Source organism: Rhinichthys klamathensis, unplaced genomic scaffold (genome assembly GCF_029890125.1).
Source record: "Rhinichthys klamathensis goyatoka isolate OS25496 unplaced genomic scaffold, OSU_Roscu_1.1 h1tg000411l_1, whole genome shotgun sequence".
NCBI lineage: Eukaryota > Metazoa > Chordata > Actinopteri > Cypriniformes > Leuciscidae > Rhinichthys > Rhinichthys klamathensis.
In genome coordinates, this window is record NW_026606911.1 from 52,501 (window position 1) to 76,561 (window position 24,061).

A 24,061-nucleotide genomic window follows, 5' to 3' on the forward strand; every position below is an offset into this window, starting at 1 on the left:
TGTGTGTTGCAGGTCTTGCTCTGGCGCCTCATCCCCGAGCAGGGGGGAGTCCGGCAGGAGCGGGTTCGACTCTGAGAGCCTCCGCCACAGCTGACGGTGCACGATGACCACGCCGACCAGTCCAACCACGGACCGGAATCTGCAAGAGCAAGTGTACTTGGAGAAAACAGAGATTTCCAAAACTATATATGAGACCCTGGATCACAAACCCAGGCTCGAGTCGCACGGGTGTATCTGTGGCAATAGCCGACAATACACTGTATGGGTCAAAATTATAGATTTTTCTTTTATGCCAAAAATCATTAGGATATTAAGTAAAAATCATGTTCCATGAAGATATTTAGTAAATTTACTACCGCAAATATATAAAACATTTATTTTTGTGAGTGAATGCAGCAAAATCGTGAACATAAATGCACAACTTTAAAGGAGATTTTCTCAATATTTGATTTTTTTGCACGCTCAGATTCCAGATTTCCTAATAGTTTTATCTCGGACAAATATTGTCCTATCCTAACAAACCATACATCAATGGAAAGCTTATTTAATCAGCTTTCAGATCATGCATAAATCTCAATTTCAAAATATTGACCCATGTGACTGGTTTTGTGGTCCAGGGTCACATATATATATCGGTCACATGACTCACCTGTGCAGTTGTGAGTGTTACACACTTTCTGCTGTCGGCCGGAGCCCGTACACTCTCTGCCACCGCTCTGAGGGAGGGGGTTATCACACTGGCGGGTGCGCGACTTAACCCCGCCTCCACAGTGGGCGGAGCAATCTGTCCAGCGACCCCATTGGCTCCAGCTGCCGTCGACAGAGCATCCAGGAACGGAGTCACACTGCAGCACACCGGCTTCACACGTACTAGAGGATCACAGAGACACACACACACTCACAGATCTGTTTCAGTGCCAGGAGAACGCCTTCACTGACAACACAAGCTACATGTGCATGGAAGATCATACCAGTTATGACAGTCAGTGATGATGGTCTCTCCTGGGTTTGCTTGCTGCCAGTCTGACGATCCCGGCCATTCCCAGGAAACATTCCCAGAGTTTATTCCAGCTGTGTCATAAGAACGAGTGCACGTCATTTCAGCGTCTGTAACTCCTATACAGCTGTGTATTTATTTGAGGGGTCATTTTAGAATAGTTTATTAGAGGTATTTAAACCAGTGTTGCCATTGTTAACTAAAAAAAAAAATACTAAAAAAAAAAAATCATTAATTGATGTTAATTTAATATGAACAGAAACAAAGTAAAATATTTGTGAAAGCAAAATTTCTGATTTTTGTTTAGTTTAAGTTGGAAGTAGTAAAATTATTATTAAAAATTAAATAGACATTTAAAAAATAATAATTGAATAAATAAAATGATTAAACTAAAATTGACTAAAACCATATAATAAAAGGAATAACAGAACTAATGTTGAAGAAGTAAAATGACTAAAACTGAAATAAAAATGAATAAAGCTAAAATGGACATTAAAAAAATTAAAATAATAAAAACAACTAAAGCACACATGCAAAAAAAAAAGATGAAAAATTTATCTAAAGCTAAAAATATACATAATATTTATATATATACAGTATATATAAACAGATTAATGGAAATAAATTAACGGAAATAAAACAAAACGTATAAAACAACTAAAACACAACAAAATGACTAATACTCCAAATTTAAATTATAATGGAAAATATAACAAAAAACAAATAAAAATATGAATAAGTAAGAATTTAGTGTAGTAGCGATAGTAGAATAACCCTGTACGTGTGCACACCTGCGCTGAGGTTGTGAAATGTACAGCGGCACAGCTCTCGGTCCACACACACCCCGTCCTGCATCAGTGTGTCTCCGGGACAGCCACAGGTCCGACTGCAGCCCGGCTCGTCCACACACTCCGTGTGTGTGTGCAGATCTGAGCAGGAGCGAGGACAGGGCTTCCCACAGGCCCACTCCTCCTGTCCACCTCCGCAGTCTAGAAACACCAGCACGCTAGAGTCACCAGCGTTTACAGGTTTGCACAAAACTTTTGCCATAAGCTTTCCTGTAGCGTAAACAGTAGAGCGCTGGCGCTTGCAACGCCAAGGTCATGGGTTCGATTCCCAGGGAAAGCAACTGATAAGAATGTAAAATGTGTATCTTGAAATGCAATGTAAGTTGCTTTGGATAAAAGCGTCTGATAAATGTAAATGTCGATAAAAAACTATTGCGACATGACAGCGTTTCCATTAACCGATGTTATGCGACTAAAACATAATTTTTTTAAATCATGGTGATGGATGTCGGTGGGTTTATGTATATCAGAGCCACCACACTAGACATTACTGTTAATGGAAGGAGACGTGTGTGTGTGTGTGTGTGTGTATTATCCAACATTAATGGCAGGGAAAGACTCTTATACTGGGAGCGGCTCATATGAGGAGTTTCTGGGAGTTTCTCCTCATTCCTGCTTCCAGCTCTTGATAAACTGTGGCATTTCTTAGTGGGTTAGAATCCAGTATTCCCGTAATTATTTTGTCTTTTATGAGTTTAATGAAGAACTCTGTCTCGTCTTCTGTCCAAACACACCGCGTCATCTACGTCAGGTGACTGTAAATGCGAGCGATATTTTTTTGCGATATTTGGGAGTTTTTGCGAAATTGACATGTTTCCATTGGCCGTATTTGCAAGTTGCAATTTAAATTTGCGGAATTTGAAGGTTTATAGAAATGTAGTACATATGTGTAGTATATGCTAGTATAGTTATACAGTATATGTGTAGTATATGCTAGTATGATAAAACACAGGAGTGTGTAAGGAATGTTTATGAATTATGCTGACCTGAACAGACGGTGACGTTGTCATGGCATCCGCGGGTCTGACGACTCTCTCCGAGACACGACAGACCACCGAACCGAGCCGGAGGACTGTTACACACCCTGAGCCGGACCGACACACCGACACACACGTCACAGTCCGACCAGGAGCTCCAGGGGCCCCAGGAGCCGTGGACTACACACACGCACACGCACACACACACACACACACACACACACACACACACACACACACACACACACACAGAAAGAGAGATCAGGGATGTTCAACACTCTAACATTTTAAGACATCAGAGTAAGACATCATCCGAAACCATAAAGGCTCTACTTTTATGTGTGTACACTCGCAATAACAACAAAATGTTGTGCTTTTAAGAAAACACACACAGGATGGGAGAGATTGATCGCATAATCATAATCAAAAGTCATAATCATAATAAACTAAATTATGTACAAATATAAAAAAAATAAAAAAATTGTATTTAAAATAATGTCAGATGCTAAAATTTGTCGCTAAATACATATTTTTTATCTCAAAATGTAATGTTGGTGTGTGTTCTGTGTGTGTTACCGGGGCAGAAGGACACGGATGGGCATGTGGTGTGTGTGTTACCGGGGCAGAAGGACACGGATGGGCATGTGGTGTGTGTGTTACCGGGGCAGAAGGACACGGATGGGCATGTGGTGTGTGTGTTACCGGGGCAGAAGGACACGGATGGGCATGTGGTGTGTGTGTTACCGGGGCAGAAGGACACGGATGGGCATGTGGTGTGTGTGTTACCGGGGCAGAAGGACACGGATGGGCATGTGGTGTGTGTGTTACCGGGGCAGAAGGACACGGATGGGCATGTGGTGTGTGTGTTACCGGGGCAGAAGGACACGGATGGGCATGTGGTGTGTGTGTTACCGGGGCAGAAGGACACGGATGGGCATGTGGTGTGTGTTCTGTGTGTGTTACCGGGGCAGAAGGACACGGATGGGCATGTGGTGTGTGTTCTGTGTGTGTGTCACCGGGGCAGAAGGACACGGATGGGCATGTGGTGTGTGTTCTGTGTGTGTTACCGGGGCAGAAGGACACGGATGGGCATGTGGTGTGTGTGTGTGTGTGTGTGTTACCGGGGCAGAAGGACACGGATGGGCATGTGGTGTGTGTGTGTGTGTGTTACCGGGGCAGAAGGACACAGATGGGCATGTGGTGTGTGTGTGTGTGTGTGTGTGTGTTACCGGGGCAGAAGGACACGGATGGACATGCGGTGTGTGTGTTACCGGGGCAGAAGGACACAGATGGGCATGTGGTGTGTGTGTGTGTGTGTGTGTGTGTGTTACCGGGGCAGAAGGACACAGATGGGCATGTGGTGTGTGTGTGTGTGTGTGTGTGTGTGTTACCGGGGCAGAAGGACACGGATGGGCACGGCTGTCTCTGGATCTGGACTCCCAGTCCGTTGTGTTCCTCCTGCTGGTCTGAACACGGCGCTCCTCCAGATCTGGGTTCAGGACAGGCGCAGCTCCTGTAACGGGACACCCACTCCAGCCCGCAGGTCTTCGAACACGGCGTCCAGTCGGCCCACTCACACCAGCCGCCGTCCACTGACACACACACACACACAACCAGACGTCACAGTTTACCCCTTCAGAGACGTTTGAGATTAATACGGGCTGATGAGACAAACCTGGACACGGGTGTTCACCGCAGGAGAGTTTCCCTCCGGTACAGGTGCTGGAATATGATCAAACACATGTGAGTCACATGATCAAACACATGAGTCACATGACCAAACACATGAGTCACATGACCAAACACATGTGTCACATGATCAAACACATGTGAGTCACATGATCAAACACATGAGTCACATGACCAAACACATGTGTCACATGATCAAACACATGTGAGTCACATGATCAAACACATGTGAGTCACATGATCAAACACATGTGAGTCACATGATCAAACACATATGAGTTACATGATCAAACACATATGTGACCCGATCTGGCGAAATGAGTCGGAAGTCGCAACGTTCTATTTTAAGATATGGGCCGATTATGTGGAAAAACAATGAAATAATAGATTTTTTTTTTGTGATAATTTCAAAGAACAGACATTCAAAAATAATCTCCCAAAGTTTCGTAGTCCAGATAATTGAGTAAAGGATTTAAATTACTATTAAAGTGTACAAAGTTTTACTAAATTCGCTGGAAATCAACATTGCTTTTCTCAACTCCTCTCGTCACCTCTGAGCATTTCCCGGGTATCCCCTGAAACGTCACTATCTCTGCTCTTTAAATGGTGTTACACGTTGTATAGAACCAATCAAAAAGCTTAGAAATGTACACAAATGCTGATCATTTGTCGATGGGAAACCATTTCGACTGACCGGCACGCGATTGGTCCAGCCACCCTCCTGTCAGACTCGCAGCGAGCGCTCTGTGTTATAAACAAGCTAGCAGATCTCCTCAGAAAGATTAAATATTATTAATTTGAGAAATGTCGCTGTCAAAAGTGAGCAAAGTTGCCAAAGCGTCATCAAGCTCCCTGGCCATTGCACACTGAGTCCGCGTTTTTTCCGTATGCGTTTTTTCGTATTGATTCGGTGGCTCCGAATTGTCAAAACACCATTCAAACTGCTTGCTACGGATGCGAAAAACTTACGATTGTTTTTATATAACGGATGAAAGTTTCGTAGTGTGCACGCGTGATTGACATAACGTGATTGACAAATGTGAATGAGTGTAGCTATTTATCTGCAAGCAGAATCCATTACAATGTGTTTGATTAACCCAATATTTAACTGTTGGTATCTCCGTTATGATTTTGTTACGCTGTTATTGTCAACTAGCCTACACTAAGATATGATTGCATAGACTAGCATTATTTGATCTCTGTTTCCTTGTCTCTCTGCCTCTCACTTTCTCTTACACACACACACACACACACACACACACACACACACACACACACACACACACACACAGACACACAGACACACACACACCCTCTCTCTCAAGCAAAAATGTAGCACCTCTGTTCAATCTTTCTGATTTTAGTACATTTTTGGAAAAGGTAGGCCTACTGTTACATTATTTATTCAAATAAAAACTTTTAAAATAATTTGAGCTTCAGCCTGGTTTAATAGCATTTATATATTAATGTCTTTGGTCAAATTAAGCTGTAAAATAAATAGTTTATCCCTTTAAATGTAATGGATTTTGATAGATATCAACAAAAAAATTTTCTCAGGTTTTCTCAGGTTTTCAATTGGAAAAAGAGGGCAGACGACCATAATTCAAATGTGTATATCTTTACAACCATTCAAGGTATGACTTTGACTAGGATATCAATTGAAAGCTTATGGTCTCCTCTTTCCATTAATACCAAAATCTCAATTTTTAAATTTGGGTCACTGTGACTCATTTTGCTGGATCAGGTCACATATGAGTCACATGATCTAACACATACAGTATGAATCACATGGTCAAACACATATGAGTCACATGATCAAACAATGAATCACATGATCTGAATTAATGCAAACAAAACTGGGTGTAATGTGTTTTCTCACCAGTTGTTGCATCCGTCTGGAGATTGTACGCTCTCTCCGGGTCGGACTCGTCGTCCCGTGTGAAGGTCCAGACAGGGACACGCGTCTCTCTCCACACACTCCGACCCGTCAGAACTCAGAACTTTACCATCCGTGCAGTAACAACCCGGCTCACAGCGCCACTCACAGAACTGAACACACACCAACACCACTGTCATCGTCTGTATATCTATCAATCTATCTATCTATCTATCTATCTATCTATCTATCTATCTATCTATCTATCTATCTATCTATCTATCTATCTATCTATCTATCTATCTATCTATCTATCTATCTATCTATCTATCTATCTATGTGTCTATCTATCTATCTGTCTGTCTGTCTATCTATCTATCTATCTATCTATCTATCTATCTATCTATCTATCTATCTATCTATCTATCTATCTATCTATGTGTCTATCTGTCTGTCTGTCTATCTATCTATCTATCTATCTATCTATCTATCTATCTATCTATCTATCTATCTATCTATCTATCTATCTATCTATCTATCTGTCTGTTTATCTATCTATCTATCTATCTATCTATCTATCTATCTATCTATCTATCTATCTATCTATCTATCTATCTATCTATCTATCTATCTGTGTGTCTATCTATCTATCTGTGTGTCGATCTATCTATCTATCTATCTATCTATCTATCTATCTATCTATCTATCTATCTATCTATCTATCTATGTGTCTATCTATCTATCTGTCTGTCTGTCTGTCTGTCTGTCTGTCTGTCTATCTATCTATCTATCTATCTATCTATCTATCTATCTATCTATCTATCTATCTATCTATGTGTCTATCTATCTATCTGTCTGTCTGTCTATCTATCTATCTATCTATCTATCTATCTATCTATCTATCTATCTATCTATCTATCTATCTATCTATCTATCTGTGTGTCTGTCTATCTATCTATCTATCTATCTATCTATCTATCTATCTATCTATCTATCTATCTATCTATCTATCTATCTATCTATCTATCTATCTATCTATCTATCTATCTATCTATCTATCTATCTATCTGTGTGTCTATCTATCTATCTGTCTGTCTATCTGTCTATCTATCTATCTATCTATCTATCTATCTATCTATCTATCTATCTATCTATCTATCTATCTGTCTGTTTATCTATCTATCTATCTATCTATCTATCTATCTATCTATCTATCTATCTATCTATCTATCTATCTATCTATCTGTCTGTCTATCTATCTATCTATCTATCTATCTATCTATCTATCTATCTATCTATCTATCTATCTATCTATCTATCTATCTATCTATCTATCTAACTTTTATCTATCTATCTATTTGTTTAATGGTTTATTGATTTACTCACAGTGAGGTCGTCACATGATCTCGGACACGAGGGTCCACAGGCGCTGAACACACTTCCTGGCACGTGTGAACATGAAGACACTACAGACAGAGTTCAGAGTTAACACCTAGCATACATGTGAAAACACACACATACACACACACACACACACACACACCTGGACAATGGTCTGTGTTACACGTGATGACTTCAGTTCCCAGTCCTTCGCAATAGTCTCCATCCCCTCCTCTGATTGGCCGATCACAGTCCCTCCTGCGGCTCCTCACGCCCCCCCCACACGACTTACTGCAGTCGGTCCAGTACGACCAGACACTCCAGCCTCCGTCTCCTACAGCACAGCAATCAAACCAATCGCACATGCTCTTAGTTTCGCACTGTTCCCAGTTCAGTTTTCAGTGTCAGTTCATTAGTTGCCATGGTTTCTGACTTGCCCTCGTGTGTTTCACCTGTGTCTTGTTAATTATCTCGTTTAGTGTTTCCCTAGTGTTGCCCCCGTTTCAGTTGTTCTTTGTTTTTATATAATCTTTCAGTAAGTTTGATGAGGTCATGATGTGTGATGCTCTTTTGTTCAGTGGGTGTGTGTCACTCACTGCTGCAGGGCGCTGACACACACACTCTGTCCTCTCGGTCCGACCCGACGCAGGGAAGTCCGCTCCCAGCTCGCTCCGGGTCAGAACAGAAGCGATAGCGCGATTGAAGACCAGCGCCACACGACACCGAACACACACCCCACGGAGTCCATGACGACCAGCCGCCGTCCACTGAAACACAACACACACACAATCAGAGAGAGAGAGAGTCTCACACAGAGAGAGAGAGAGAGAGAGAGAGAGTCACAGACACACATCAGAGAGAGAGAAAGAGAGTGAGAGAGAGTGAGAGAGTCACAGACACACATCAGAGAGAGAGAGAAAGAGAGTGAGAGAGAGTGAGAGTGAGTGAGAGTGAGTGAGAGTGAGAGTGAGAGAGAGAGAGAGAGAGAGAGAGAGAGAGAGAGAGAGAGAGAGAGAGAGAGAGAGAGAGAGTGAGAGAGTCACAGACACACATCAGAGAGAGAGTCTCACACACACACACACGCACACATCAGAGAGAGAGAGAGTCTCACACACACACACACACGCACACATCAGAAAGAGAGAGTCTCTCTCTCACACACACACACACACACACACAGCAGCGAGTGTGTTACAGCACGAGAGCGGTTCCAGACATCTTACCGTCACACTCCACACTCGTACAGTTCACCAGCTTTCCTGATTCACATGAGCTGCAGGAATAAATCATTATGAATAAATCACATATTTTCATATTCATAGTTTATGTATTATTATTAAATACATAATAAAAATATCTAATAATAATTATTTAAAACAAATATAATACCTTTATATATAAAATATATTTATTAATGATTTTCAATAATTTATAACTATATTAACATTGTATATGCAATTATACATTCATATATGTGTCCTTGTTAAAATAAGTTTATATAAATTTTTTTTTAAGAAATGTATTGTTTAACCCCTCAATTTATATGTTTTCAAAGTTTTGAAGACTTTTAATAATTAAAAAGGCATTATATCTATCAATTAAAATACATTAACATTTTAAATGTATTTATACATGCGTATATGTAATACTGGTGAAAGGTTAATAAAAAATAATGAATAAAAATAAATTATATTATAAAATAAAATTACTTATTTTTCATTGTTTTTAAGACTTTTAATAATTAAAAAAACATTGTATATATCAATAAAATATTTAGATATTTATATGTATTTACATATTCATATATGTGTTATTATTGAATGCATACATAAATGCATATGTATGTGTTTTCATTGTTTTTAAAACTTAAAAAAACTATTTTCAACATGCATTTACCAACAATTATATAATACACTGCATGTGTATATATATATATATGCTAAATGCATGTTAAAAAGTTATTAATAATAATTTAAAAATAAAATGACTTATCTTTTAAGTGATATATCTATATGTTTTTGTGAGGTTTTACCAGTTGTTGCAGTCTTTGGTGACCGTGGCTCCGGGTTTGTGCTGCTCTCCGTCTACATGACAGAGACAGAGCGGGAGAGACACACACTCGCCATCCTAACACACACACACACACACACAAATCACAGATATACATTCACAAATAAAAACATAACAAATATAACAAATGAAACACACACACACACACACACACACACACCTGTAGGGCAGAGCCGTCAGGACACTGGCAGCCCGGATGGCAGCTGCTATCTCTCTGGACGTCCGACCCCAGATCCGAACACAACAGCTCCTCTCTCACACACACCGCCCACTCCTGGCCGTTCGTACAAGCGCGTCCATCACCTGAGATCACAGAGATCCAGATGAGGTGGTTATTACATTTACATTTATTCATTTAGCCGACGCTTTTATCCAAAGCGACTTACAAATGAGAACAATAGAAGCAGTTACACTAACAGTAGGACAACAATATGCAATATGCGATATATTTTTAATTATTGGCATGTGTCGGAAGTTGGACTTTTATTTTTATTTGGAAGACTGTTAATTGGAACAGTGTTTTGTGGTATTATTTATAATATATACGTGTATATATATTTTTTTTTCTTTTCTTCAGATTTTCATTTTTCATTTTAAATCAATATATATATTTAGTCATTTTGTTGTGTGTGTGTGTGTGTGTATTTTTCATATTAATATTTAGGTTTTAAAAAGTTTTAGCTCCGTTTACAAAAGTGTTTTATATTTTTAAATTTGCTTAAGGATTTCTTTCCACTGTATTACTTGCATTCATTAAATTTCTAATATATTAATAATATATAGTATTATTATTATAAACACTATAATATGCATCTAATTATGAATTTAAATATGACTAAACAAATAAAAGTATCAGTTATTGACAATTGTTTTCTTTTCAAATTACAATAATAAATTAAGTTTGTATTATTATAATAATAATTATCAACACTATTGATAATATAATATAAAATTATTATTTATTATTATTAAAATAATACATAAAAATAACACAATAAATGACTTGCTATTTATAACAGTGTTTTTGTATTATTCATATACGATTATAGATGTTATTAATATTTTGAATTTGTTTTTTTCTTCATATTTTCACATTTTTAATTTTAGATAAATATTTAGAAAATTTGTTTTTGTTTGTTACATATTACTATTTAGGTTTAAAACTTCTTTTTTTTCAGATTTAGCACAATTTTAGTTTGTATTTGTTTGACTTTTATTTTGACAGCGATGAGAAGGCCCGAGACTCACCGCAGGGCTTCAGGTTGCAGGCGCTGAACTGCTGAGGCGTCCCGTGAGTCCTGACCGGGCCTCTGGTTCTGTTCCTGTATCCGCCGCCACAGGGAACCGAACACTCGGACCACGGGCTCCACGGGCCCTTCACTCCTGGACACACAGACGCATCACACAACACAAATATTACATGTACTGTACAGTCAGAGTACATGTCAAGCATCTCAAGGACACAATGGTTTTATAAGCCTTCGTGGTTTGAAACTAAAGGAATAAGTCAGTGACGCCTCTTAAAGTCCCCCTGTAGTCGATCATTGTATCCCTTAAAACTCATCTTTTATCACCAAAATGACATATTTAAGTGTTTTTTCCTTAAAATAGCCTTAAAATATCTTGAATGTAACTCGACACCCTTGCCTCATTTAGTATGCGTGGTTTCTATGAATATGCAAATGAGCCCCGCCTCCACTCACTCACTCAGCTCAGAGATCCACTGGTTGACGATCACACGTTGATCTGATTGGTTACAAGGTCGTTTGTGACGTCAGAAACACCAGCGATTTCAAACCGTGTTTTTGAGACTGTCTTTGGTTCACTGCAGTTTTAAGCAGAAAATACTCAGCAATGCTGACGACTTATGAACTTACACATGGTGTGTCTTAAAGCGTATTAAAAACACCACATAGACACATAAACAACATTAAACGCTGGATTATCACCACAGGGGGACTTTAAATAATTAAAAGAATCCTGCAACGGGCGCTTGATTATATATAATATATATATATATATATACAGTACATAACTCTAAACAGACACTGTATGGGGTCATGTGATCACTGTACCGAAGCAGGGTTTAACGCTGCATGTGTCCAGTCCGATGCGTTCGCCCTCACAGGCTCGTCCTCCAAACGCTGGCGCTGGATTGGTTCCTGAACGATAGCGCCGCCTGATGCCCACGTCACATGACCGACTGCACGCGCTCCAGGCCGTCCACTCACTCCACCCACAATGCACTGCAGGAATCAATGCATACAAACTACTGAGAACAGAATGCATAAGGACGAATAAAAGGAGATGGAAAATACTTTTACTGTGATGAAGAACAGGATGTGATGCGTCATACTGACCAGGGCAGGGCGCCGTCCCACAATGCATCGCTCCATCAATACACGTGCTGTCAGGAGACACAAGACACTGTCAATATATATTTTTTTAAAAAGTCATATATAATGTTATATGACTTAATTCATGCAAAATTGTTTAAAAACTAAATGTTTAAAATTTAGAATGATTATATGTGTATTTTATCTTTAATAATAATATGGAAAAATATATATTTTTACAAATTAATTGTCATACCAACTGCTTAAGTGAATATTTAAATATTAATTATAATATTTATATATATAATTTTTTTTTTTTTTAAAGGGAAAAATCTTTAAAAAAGAAAAATATTTTCAAGTGCTGTTCAAAAGTTTGGGGTCGGTGAGAAGTTTATGTTATTGAAAGAGTCTCTTCTGCTCACTGAGTGTATTTGATCAGAAATACAGAAAAAAAAATGAAATATTATCAGAATTTAAAACATCTGTTTCTATGTGAATATCTAGTAAAGTGTCATTTATTCCTGTGATCAAAGCTGAATTTTCAGCATCATTACTCCAGTCTTCAGTGTCACATGATCCTTCAGAAATCACTCTAGTATGATGATTTGAGGATCAAGAAACAGTTATGATTATTATCAATGTTGAAAAAAGTTAGGTTTTTGTGAAACCCAGGATTCTTTGATGAATAAAAAGTTGAAAAGAACAGCTTTTATATGAAATAAAAATCTTTGCAACATTATAAATGCCACTTTTGATCAATTGAATGCATAGTGTCTGGATAAAAACAGTAAATGTTTCTGACCACCACAGATTTCTGAATGAACCTAAAGCGTGCGTGACCAGTAAGTTACCAGTTGTTGCAGTCGTCATGAGGCACTAGGTCCCCCTGAGTGTACAGCGCCCCCTTGTGGTAGCATGGGCAGCGCTGCAGAGACACACACGTGTTGTTGAACAGATAGAAGCCAGGAGAACAGTAACATCCATCATGACACTCAGTGGCACACTCCACATCGGCCGTGGCGTCCATACACACACGCGGACACGCGCCGCCCTGAGACACACACTGATCCTTCGACAGGAACGTCATGCCCTCCGGACACACACCTGCAGGACACACACACACACCGTACCTTTAGAAAGAGGTGAGAGATTATCCCTCATCATTCCCTCGCACTTCTAACACATCTTTCCCTTGTGGGTCAAAATGAAAAATTATACTTTTTTTTTTTTGTCCAGAAAGTTAATTTTATACTAATTAACTTTAATACTTTTTTGGTGAAATTTTTAGCATTTTTAGTTCGAATTTTGAGCATTTCTAGGTTTTTCTATGTGTACTGAAGCATTCCTGCATTCCATTCATTCCTATGGGGGTCAGATTGACCAACGAGGGAAGGATTTGTTACTTTTTTCAATTTCAACCACAAAACTCCTTGAATCCATTAAATTAAGTGGGACAACAGTCCTGGGGTCTTGGACCCCTCCGATGAACACTCAATTAAAATAAATAATCAATTAAAAGGGATATATAACACACACACACCTATTTTAATGTGAAGGATGCAAAAACAGCAACTTTGCAAAACATTTAAAATCTGAATGTTAGTTTAATATCATTGAGAGACTATTATAGTTTTTAGCATTTGAGAAAAAAGCATTTGGGAATATAATTTCATATGCCAGTGGCTCATGCAGAAGAACATTTAATGCATATTTTTGCTGCTGTTCTTTGGATTATTAAATGAAAATGCCCCGAGGGAAGCATGAGGGTATCATTACTCACCGGAGCAGGGCTGGACGTTGCAGTCTCGGGTCTGTATGTGCGGCCCGGGACAGCGAAGGCCTTCGTGCAGCGGAGCAGGAGAACTGCAGACACGCTCTCGAGTCTGAACTCCAGAATCACACTCAGAAGAGCAGCTCGACCAACTCGACCAGGACGACCAGCCACCGGCAACTGGAGAGAGAGAGAGAGAGAGAGAGAGAGAGAGAGGAGAGAGAGAGGGAGAGAGAGAGAGAGGGAGAGGAGAGAGAGAGAGGAGAGAGAGAGAGAGGAGAGAGAGAGAGAGAGAGAGTGAGAGAGAGAGAGAGAGAGAGAGAGTGAGAGATTATTTTTTTACTTTATTTTTTTTTATTGTTTCTTTTTTAAAGAAAAAATGATTGTACAGTAAATAGTGTGAGAATACTGTGAAATCATAACCTCACTTCGCTCCTCTCAGCATGTTATTATCAAGAGCTGAGTTTGTATTTGCAATTTAGAGCAAAAAAGCGTGATTATTATATTAGCGTGATTTAGTGAGATGTGGTGTGAGATGTGGAGTGAGTGTGTGGTGAGATGTGGTGTGAGTGTGTGGTGAGATGTGGAGTGAGTGTGTGGTGAGATGTGGTGTGAGTGTGCGGTGAGATGTGGAGTGAGTGTGGTGAGATGTGGAGTGAGTGTGGTGAGGTGTGGAGTGAGTGTGTGGTGAGATGTGGAGTGAGTGTGGTGAGATGTGGAGTGAGTGTGTGGTGAGATGTGGTGTGAGTGTGTGGTGAGATGTGGAGTGAGTGTGGTGAGATGTGGAGTGAGTGTGCGGTGAGATGTGGAGTGAGTGTGGTGAGATGTGGAGTGAGTGTGCGGTGAGATGTGGTGTGAGTGTGTGGTGAGATGTGGAGTGAGTGTGTGGTGAGATGTGGAGTGAGTGTGTGGTGAGATGTGGAGTGAGTGTGGTGAGGTGTGGAGTGAGTGTGTGGTGAGATGTGGAGTGAGTGTGGTGAGATGTGGAGTGAGTGTGTGGTGAGATGTGGAGTGAGTGTGGTGAGATGTGGAGTGAGTGTGCGGTGAGATGTGGAGTGAGTGTGGTGAGATGTGGAGTGAGTGTGCGGTGAGATGTGGTGTGAGTGTGTGGTGAGATGTGGAGTGAGTGTGTGGTGAGATGTGGAGTGAGTGTGTGGTGAGGTGTGGTGTGAGTGTGTGGTGAGATGTGGAGTGAGTGTGTGGTGAGATGTGGAGTGAGTGTGTGGTGAGATGTGGAGTGAGTGTGGTGAGGTGTGGAGTGAGTGTGTGGTGAGATGTGGAGTGAGTGTGAGGTGAGATGTGGAGTGAGTGTGTGGTGAGATGTGGAGTGAGTGTGGTGAGATGTGGAGTGAGTGTGCGGTGAGATGTGGAGTGAGTGTGGTGAGATGTGGAGTGAGTGTGCGGTGAGATGTGGTGTGAGTGTGTGGTGAGATGTGGAGTGAGTGTGTGGTGAGATGTGGAGTGAGTGTGTGGTGAGATGTGGAGTGAGTGTGTGGTGAGATGTGGTGTGAGTGTGTGGTGAGATGTGGAGTGAGTGTGTGGTGAGATGTGGAGTGAGTGTGTGGTGAGATGTGGAGTGAGTGTGTGGTGAGATGTGGAGTGAGTGTGTGGTGAGATGTGGAGTGAGTGTGTGGTGAGATGTGGTGTGAGTGTGTGGTGAGATGTGGAGTGAGTGTGAGGTGAGATGTGGAGTGAGTGTGTGGTGAGATGTGGTGTGAGTGTGCGGTGAGATGTGGAGTGAGTGTGTGGTGAGATGTGGTGTGAGTGTGTGGTGAGATGTGGTGTGAGTGTGTGGTGTGAGTGTGTGGTGTGAGTGTGTGGTGAGATGTGGAGTGAGTGTGCGGTGAGATGTGGTGTGAGTGTGTGGTGTGAGTGTGTGGTGTGAGTGTGTGGTGTGAGATGTGGTGTGAGTGTGTGGTGAGATGTGGAGTGAGTGTGCGGTGAGATGTGGTCTGAGTGTGTGGTGAGATGTGGAGTGAGTGTGCGGTGAGATGTGGTCTGAGTGTGTGGTGAGATGTGGTGTGAGTGTGTGGTGAGATGTGGAGTGAGTGTGTGGTGAGATGTGGAGTGAGTGTGTGGTGAGGTGTGGTGTGAGTGTGTGGTGAGATGTGGAGTGAGTGTGTGGTGAGATGTGGAGTGAGTGTGTGGTGAGATGTGGAGTGAGTGTGGTGAGATGTGGAGTGAGTGTGTGGTGAGATGTGGAGTGAGTGTGGTGAGATGTGGAGTGAGTGTGTGGTGAGATGTGGAGTGAGTGTGGTGAGATGTGGAGTGAGTGTGCGGTGAGATGTGGAGTGAGTGTGGTGAGATGTGGAGTGAGTGTGCGGTGAGATGTGGTGTGAGTGTGTGGTGAGATGTGGAGTGAGTGTGTGGTGAGATGTGGAGTGAGTGTGTGGTGAGATGTGGAGTGAGTGTGTGGTGAGATGTGGTGTGAGTGTGTGGTGAGATGTGGAGTGAGTGTGTGGTGAGATGTGGAGTGAGTGTGTGGTGAGATGTGGAGTGAGTGTGTGGTGAGATGTGGAGTGAGTGTGTGGTGAGATGTGGAGTGAGTGTGTGGTGAGATGTGGTGTGAGTGTGTGGTGAGATGTGGAGTGAGTGTGAGGTGAGATGTGGAGTGAGTGTGTGGTGAGATGTGGTGTGAGTGTGCGGTGAGATGTGGAGTGAGTGTGTGGTGAGATGTGGTGTGAGTGTGTGGTGAGATGTGGTGTGAGTGTGTGGTGTGAGTGTGTGGTGTGAGTGTGTGGTGAGATGTGGAGTGAGTGTGCGGTGAGATGTGGTGTGAGTGTGTGGTGTGAGTGTTTGGTGTGAGTGTGTGGTGTGAGATGTGGTGTGAGTGTGTGGTGAGATGTGGAGTGAGTGTGCGGTGAGATGTGGTCTGAGTGTGTGGTGAGATGTGGAGTGAGTGTGCGGTGAGATGTGGTCTGAGTGTGTGGTGAGATGTGGTGTGAGTGTGTGGTGAGATGTGGAGTGAGTGTGCGGTGAGATGTGGAGTGAGTGTGCGGTGAGATGTGGTGTGAGTGTGTGGTGAGATGTGGAGTGAGTGTGAGGTGAGATGTGGAGTGAGTGTGTGGTGAGATGTGGTGTGAGTGTGCGGTGAGATGTGGAGTGAGTGTGCGGTGAGATGTGGTGTGAGTGTGTGGTGAGATGTGGAGTGAGTGTGCGGTGAGATGTGGAGTGAGTGTGCGGTGAGATGTGGTGTGAGTGTGTGGTGAGATGTGGAGTGAGTGTGAGGTGAGATGTGGAGTGAGTGTGTGGTGAGATGTGGAGTGAGTGTGAGGTGAGATGTGGAGTGAGTGTGCGGTGAGATGTGGAGTGAGTGTGCGGTGAGATGTGGTGTGAGTGTGCGGTGAGATGTGGAGTGAGTGTGTGGTGAGATGTGGAGTGAGTGTGTGGTGAGATGTGGAGTGAGTGTGCGGTGAGATGTGGAGTGAGTGTGTGGTGAGATGTGGAGTGAGTGTGCGGTGAGATGTGGAGTGAGTGTGAGGTGAGATGTGGAGTGAGTGTGTGGTGAGATGTGGAGTGAGTGTGCGGTGAGATGTGGAGTGAGTGTGCGGTGAGATGTGGAGTGAGTGTGCGGTGAGATGTGGAGTGAGTGTGCGGTGAGATGTGGTGTGAGTGTGCGGTGAGATGTGGAGTGAGTGTGCGGTGAGATGTGGTGTGAGTGTGTGGTGAGATGTGGAGTGAGTGTGAGGTGAGATGTGGTGTGAGTGTGCGGTGAGATGTGGAGTGAGTGTGCGGTGAGATGTGGTGTGAGTGTGTGGTGAGATGTGGAGTGAGTGTGAGGTGAGATGTGGAGTGAGTGTGTGGTGAGATGTGGAGTGAGTGTGAGGTGAGATGTGGAGTGAGTGTGTGGTGAGATGTGGAGTGAGTGTGAGGTGAGATGTGGAGTGAGTGTGTGGTGAGATGTGGAGTGAGTGTGCGGTGAGATGTGGAGTGAGTGTGTGGTGAGATGTGGTGTGAGTGTGCGGTGAGATGTGGAGTGAGTGTGTGGTGAGATGTGGAGTGAGTGTGAGGTGAGATGTGGTGTGAGTGTGTGGTGAGATGTGGAGTGAGTGTGAGGTGAGATGTGGAGTGAGTGTGTGGTGAGATGTGGAGTGAGTGTGAGGTGAGATGTGGAGTGAGTGTGTGGTGAGATGTGGAGTGAGTGTGCGGTGAGATGTGGAGTGAGTGTGTGGTGAGATGTGGAGTGAGTGTGAGGTGAGATGTGGAGTGAGTGTGTGGTGAGATGTGGAGTGAGTGTGTGGTGAGATGTGGAGTGAGTGTGTGGTGAGATGTGGAGTGAGTGTGCGGTGAGATGTGGAGTGAGTGTGTGGTGAGATGTGGAGTGAGTGTGAGGTGAGATGTGGAGTGAGTGTGTGGTGAGATGTGGAGTGAGTGTGTGGTGAGATGTGGAGTGAGTGTGTGGTGAGATGTGGAGTGAGTGTGTGGTGAGATGTGGAGTGAGTGTGCGGTGAGATGTGGAGTGAGTGTGTGGTGAGATGTGGAGTGAGTGTGTGGTGAGATGTGGAGTGAGTGTGTGGTGAGATGTGGAGTGAGTGTGCGGTGAGATGTGGAGTGAGTGTGTGGTGAGAAGTGGAGTGAGTGTGAGGTGAGATGTGGAGTGAGTGTGAGGTGAGATGTGGAGTGAGTGTGTGGTGAGATGTGGTGTGAGTGTGTGGTGAGATGTGGAGTGAGTGTGTGGTGAGATGTGGAGTGAGTGTGAGGTGAGATGTGGAGTGAGTGTGCGGTGAGATGTGGAGTGAGTGTGAGGTGAGATGTGGTGTGAGTGTGCGGTGAGATGTGGAGTGAGTGTGAGGTGAGATGTGGAGTGAGTGTGCGGTGAGATGTGGAGTGAGTGTGAGGTGAGATGTGGTGTGAGTGTGTGGTGAGATGTGGAGTGAGTGTGTGGTGAGATGTGGAGTGAGTGTGTGGTGAGATGTGGAGTGAGTGTGCGGTGAGATGTGGTGTGAGTGTGTGGTGTGAGTGTGTGGTGTGAGTGTGTGGTGTGTGTGGTGTGAGTGTGGTGTGAGTGTGTGGTGTGTGTACCGGGGCAGTGCAGTGTGTTGCAGGGCTCGTGTTCTTCCGCTTCTCCACCACAGGAGGCGCTAGTGTTGGTGTGATTACAGCTCCTGAAGCGACGTCTCAGTCCCACCGCGTCCACGTGATGGAAACACGTCTTGCTGCACTCGGACCACAGCGTCCACTCGCTCCACACTCGCTCAGGGCCTGGAGGCTCACAGGGTAAAGCGTGACGCAACATGCAGGCAAAAATCAACTGTGGCGGGAAACGCAGTCGAATCACGAGCCAATTTGGCGTGTAACTTATTAAATTTACTCACTTTGCTGGGAAGTTTGTGTGAAACAAATCTGCGCAGATTTAGCGCAAATACTCGTGAGTCCTCATGATATATTAAACAGCGTATTGCAGAATCTGCTCATATCTGCTCACTCGAACACACACGTCACTACGCTACAGATAACGGTGCGCAACTGTATTTTTGAGAAAAGGATGAAAGAGGAAGAGGAGATGCTGGATGACCGGATTTTGTTTGAATAAGAAATTAATGTATGAAATTTAATTGTTTTTTTTGGCTAGTAGAAGTTCTGAATGTCCAGAAACGTAAAAATTTAGTAGCCAAATTGGCCGGTGAGTTAATTTTAAAACCTGTATAAAGGTTATGCGTGTGACGTCACAGCGGTTCCACACACGGAGTGGCAGCATCATTCGTTTTCAGCGTGAATGCCCTGAAAAACCCACAACACACATCTAAACCGAGAAAGAGCTTTGAGATCGACTGTACAACTAGATTTGACAAGAAATCTGAGGTATATTTTTACAGACGGCTGTGATGTGAAATAAAGCTTGCAATATGTCAGCGGGAAACTTACAGAAACTTACTTTTTAAAATAAACATTGACAAAAAACTACAAGTGTTAGGGCTGGACGATATGATGATATATAGGCTAAAACATTGATATAAGTGATCACCCGGATTTAGACCTATATTGTATTTATATAAAGCGTTCACAGGCAAATTTGCTTTATGTTTTTCCCCGGCGTGGAAATCAGGCTCATATAAAAGTCATGAAACACGATTTCTGCCGCATGTCGATATCCACGATCACTGGATCTCTGGTCAGTTGTAAGGAACACTATATCGAGTCCAACCTTTAGTTTAAACTGATAATCCTTTGTTTTACTGGCGTTTTCTCAGTTTCCTCTATTAAACCCAGTCACTCAGCAGCTCTTCTGCCACTCGGTCCGGCTGAGGGAGTGTGTTCCCGCGGTGTGTGTGGAACGTCAATGCATCCTCTATTCTACACTGAGACTGTAGTGAGATCTCACCGTCTGAGCAGGGAGTGAAACATCGACGGGCTTCGGTGGAGTCGCCGTCACACGGATCGACCCTCGACGCTCCCATCGGACTCAGAGGAGATCTGACCAAACATGGAAATACATCATCAACATATAGTCATATTCATATCTGACCAAACATGGAAACATCATCAACTATAGTCATATTCATATCTGACCAAACATGGAAACATCATCATCAACTATAGTCATATTCAGGGTTATTCTTTGGGATTCACTTTTGGGTCATTGACTTGACATCAGTTTTGTGTGTCTGAACCTATTTAGTTATTTAAAACATTAAAATATAATTCATACAAAGAATGACTAGAATCACCTCTTCTAATTTCTGAACATTTTAATAATTTTTGGCCTTCAAAAATGTATTGTTGGTGTAACAGTCCTGAGAAAACGAGAGGGAAAAATCCAGTCAACAAACTAAAATTATTTGACTATTTTATTATTTATTTATTTTATTTTGAAAAATCCTTTACTGTAAACATGTTTTCAAAATTATTTAAAAATGTAAAAAGAATATCTGAAACATGATTATTTGTTAGAAATAAATGTAAAGAGCTTGAATAGGGCAAAAAAGTGAAACATTTTCTCTTTCCTCTGTAATAAATAATTAAATTATTTGCTTTTTTTTAACGATTTTTATTAAGAAGCCTAAATGCATAATGTTTAAGTAATCAACATGACTTTACTGTGAAATTTTAAATGGGACTTTATTTTTGAATTGAATTGAATTGACATATTTAATTATTGTTTTTATTTTATTTAGTATTTATTTATTGATTATTTTTTAAAGAAAAAATGTATGGTACATAGTCTAATAATGTATACTTCTACTAGTGTTTTTGTGTGTTATTTTTATGACTTAGTGTTTTTGTTTGGTTTTTTGATTGTTATAAAAAAACTTTATTTGATAAAAAAATGTAAAAACAAGTGGAAATGGTTACTTGTGTTGCACATGGACATTAAATCCCACAGAATGTAACTTTATTAGATGTTTGATTAATAAGTCAGTCCACCTGTAACGGTGCTGGATTCCCGTCCCACAGCTGCTGTCACATGATGTCCATGAAGACCAGGCCGACCAATCACAGCGAGCGACACAGCTGGACTCATCACATTTGACACGCCCATCTTTACACACACTGCATGATTGGATAAAACGACATGACATGCATTTACAGTATTACATGCGCCATATGTGACCCTGGACCACAAAACCGGTTTGTTAGAATAGGACAATATTTGGCCGAGATAGAACTATTGTTAATCTGGAATCTGAGCGTGCAAAAAAATCGAAACATTGAGAAAATCTCCTTTAAAGTTGTGCATTTATGTTCACGATTTTGCTGCATTCACTCACAAAAATAAATGTTTTATATATTTACGGTAGGAAATTTACTAAATATCTTCATGGAACATGATCTTTACTTAATATCCTAATGATTTTCGGCATAAAAGAAAAATCTATAATTTTGACCCATACAGTGTATTGTCGGCTATTGCCACAGATACACCCGTGCGACTCGTGACTGGTTTTGTGCTCCAGGGTCTCATATAATCAAAAGAAATGTTGAAAAGCATGTGCGTCTCCTGACCATGTGCTGCAGATGCTGGTTCTGACTCCCTGTCCCGGCTGGATGAGCGAACCTTCCCACAAACACTCACATTCACTGACGTCGACACAACGTCCATCTTGTAGGAAGAGCCCAGGAGGACAATAACATCCTAACCAACCCGAGAACCACACACACACTTAATACATGCATAAATCAAAGTATCATTTCTCTTTTGGTCTATGTAATAATTATTATTAAAACACTACATTAAATAATTGGTAACACTTTATTTAGTTACACTTTATTTTAAGGTGTCATTGTTACAGAGTAATTAGATATTTAAGCACTGAGTAATAATAATTAACAACATGCACTTACTATAGGGTTAGGGTGGGATTAGGGTTAGGTTGAGGGTTAGTTGCATGTAATTATGCATAATTTACTGTTATTACTACGGTAAGTACATGTAACATAAGTAACAAGGACACTGTAAAATGAAGTGTTACCCTTTATTTAAAGGAGCTGTATGTAAGAAATTTATTTGAATTAATCATAAAATGGCCCTGATATGTCATTAGACATTGAGAAATCATGTTCATTTCAAATACTTATATCACTGACAACAGTAGTCTGGCCAGGATATTGTCATTTAAAAAGTGCATTTGCAGCCCTCAACTGATGTTGATGTTGTCATGTTGTGTTTTGGTCTGATGCTCCACCCTCCACCTATCGACCATTCACGAAGTCATTAGTGTTGCGCCATCCGGGTTGCCAGCTCTGCTCTAGTTACCACAGCTGCAGCTACACACGAATCGGATAAAAAAATGCAGCCGATCTGGCAACCTCGAGTCAGGGGGGAGGGGGAGGGGATACACCGCTCTACAGTAATTTGAAAGTGATTGCAGTACCGGTTTTGGCCACAATCTTACATACAGCTCCTTTAACAGTGTCCTTGTTACACGTTGCATATATTTACTGTAGTAATAACTATAAATTGTGAATAATTACATGCAACTAATTATAAATCAACCCATTTAAGTGAGTACATGTAGTTAATAATTATTACATAGCACATAAATGTATAATTACACTGTAACACGGACACCTTAAAAAAGTTTAACCCATAAGCATAATGTGTGTGTGTGTGTGTGTGTGTATATTATATATATAATTTATTATATATATATACACATTTATATAAAAATAGTAATTGTAATAAATAATAAAAAATTAACATTTAACAAATCATATTAATATTAATTATCATAATAATTCATTATTTATTGTTATTTATTTTATTTCACATTAAATTAAATCAATATATAAAACATTAGAGATACAATACATAATAGAGGACAATGCATGATGTCTGAGTGCACTGGGTAATTGCGATCATCGATGTTAGTCTCTGAACAGCTTTATAATGATGTGACTGTACCTGTAGTGCAGTGTAATGTGAACAGCTTTATAATGATGTGACTGTACCTGTAGTGCAGTTTAATGTGAACAGCTTTATAATGATGTGACTGTACCTGTAGTGCAGTTTAATGTGAACAGCTTTATAATGATGTGACTGTACCTGTAGTGCAGTGTAATGTGAACAGCTTTATAATGATGTGACTGTACCTGTAGTGCAGTGTAATGTGAACAGCTTTATAATGATGTGACTGTACCTGTAGTGCAGTGTAATGTGAACAGCTTTATAATGATGTGACTGTACCTGTAGTGCAGTTTAATGTGCAGTTCCTCTCGGAGTGCAGGTCAGAGCAGGTCACATGACACGCATCGATGTTCCCAGACAAACAGTCCGACTCTTTAACCAGAACCATTCCTCCTGTGCAACCTGAGGTTCAACGGAAGTGATCAACACACACATCATCTAAATCACAGGATAAGATATTGGTCCAGATATTGGACCATGGACCACAAAACCAGTTTTGAGTCGCACGGGAAAATTTCTGGCAATAGCCAACAATACATTGTATGGGTCAAAATGAACAAATTTTCTTTTATGCAGAAAATCATTAGGATATTAAGTAAAGATCATGTTCCATGAAGATATTTTGTAAATGTCCTACAGTAAATATATAAAAAAAAATCGTGAACATAAATGCACAACTTTAAAGGAGATTTTCTCAATGTTTTGATTTTTTTTGCACCCTCAGATTCCAGATTAACAATAGCTGTACCTCGGACAAATATTATCTTATCA

General features: G+C 41.3%; 1 protein-coding gene across 1 annotated transcript in view; it reads right to left on the minus strand.

Moving 5' to 3' along the window:
- sspo (SCO-spondin) overlaps nt 1-24,061 on the minus strand; it is a 163,365-nt gene that overhangs the window by 50,459 nt on the left and 88,845 nt on the right. The window contains exons 53-76 of the mRNA XM_056234974.1: nt 23,570-23,692; nt 21,889-22,018; nt 21,310-21,435; nt 20,267-20,358; nt 18,967-19,146; nt 13,954-14,124; nt 13,025-13,277; nt 12,198-12,244; nt 11,913-12,083; nt 11,086-11,220; nt 9,998-10,140; nt 9,800-9,894; nt 8,991-9,040; nt 8,364-8,534; nt 7,931-8,101; nt 7,774-7,853; nt 6,391-6,560; nt 4,498-4,544; nt 4,214-4,414; nt 2,832-3,002; nt 1,789-1,986; nt 972-1,071; nt 650-870; nt 1-139 (exon numbers count right to left, since the gene is read on the minus strand). The exon at nt 1-139 is cut by the window's left edge and continues 11 nt beyond it. Of these exons, the coding sequence (XP_056090949.1) occupies nt 1-139; nt 650-870; nt 972-1,071; nt 1,789-1,986; nt 2,832-3,002; nt 4,214-4,414; nt 4,498-4,544; nt 6,391-6,560; nt 7,774-7,853; nt 7,931-8,101; nt 8,364-8,534; nt 8,991-9,040; nt 9,800-9,894; nt 9,998-10,140; nt 11,086-11,220; nt 11,913-12,083; nt 12,198-12,244; nt 13,025-13,277; nt 13,954-14,124; nt 18,967-19,146; nt 20,267-20,358; nt 21,310-21,435; nt 21,889-22,018; nt 23,570-23,692 (3,385 nt within the window). The remainder of the gene's footprint in view (nt 140-649; nt 871-971; nt 1,072-1,788; nt 1,987-2,831; nt 3,003-4,213; nt 4,415-4,497; nt 4,545-6,390; nt 6,561-7,773; nt 7,854-7,930; nt 8,102-8,363; nt 8,535-8,990; nt 9,041-9,799; nt 9,895-9,997; nt 10,141-11,085; nt 11,221-11,912; nt 12,084-12,197; nt 12,245-13,024; nt 13,278-13,953; nt 14,125-18,966; nt 19,147-20,266; nt 20,359-21,309; nt 21,436-21,888; nt 22,019-23,569; nt 23,693-24,061) is intronic.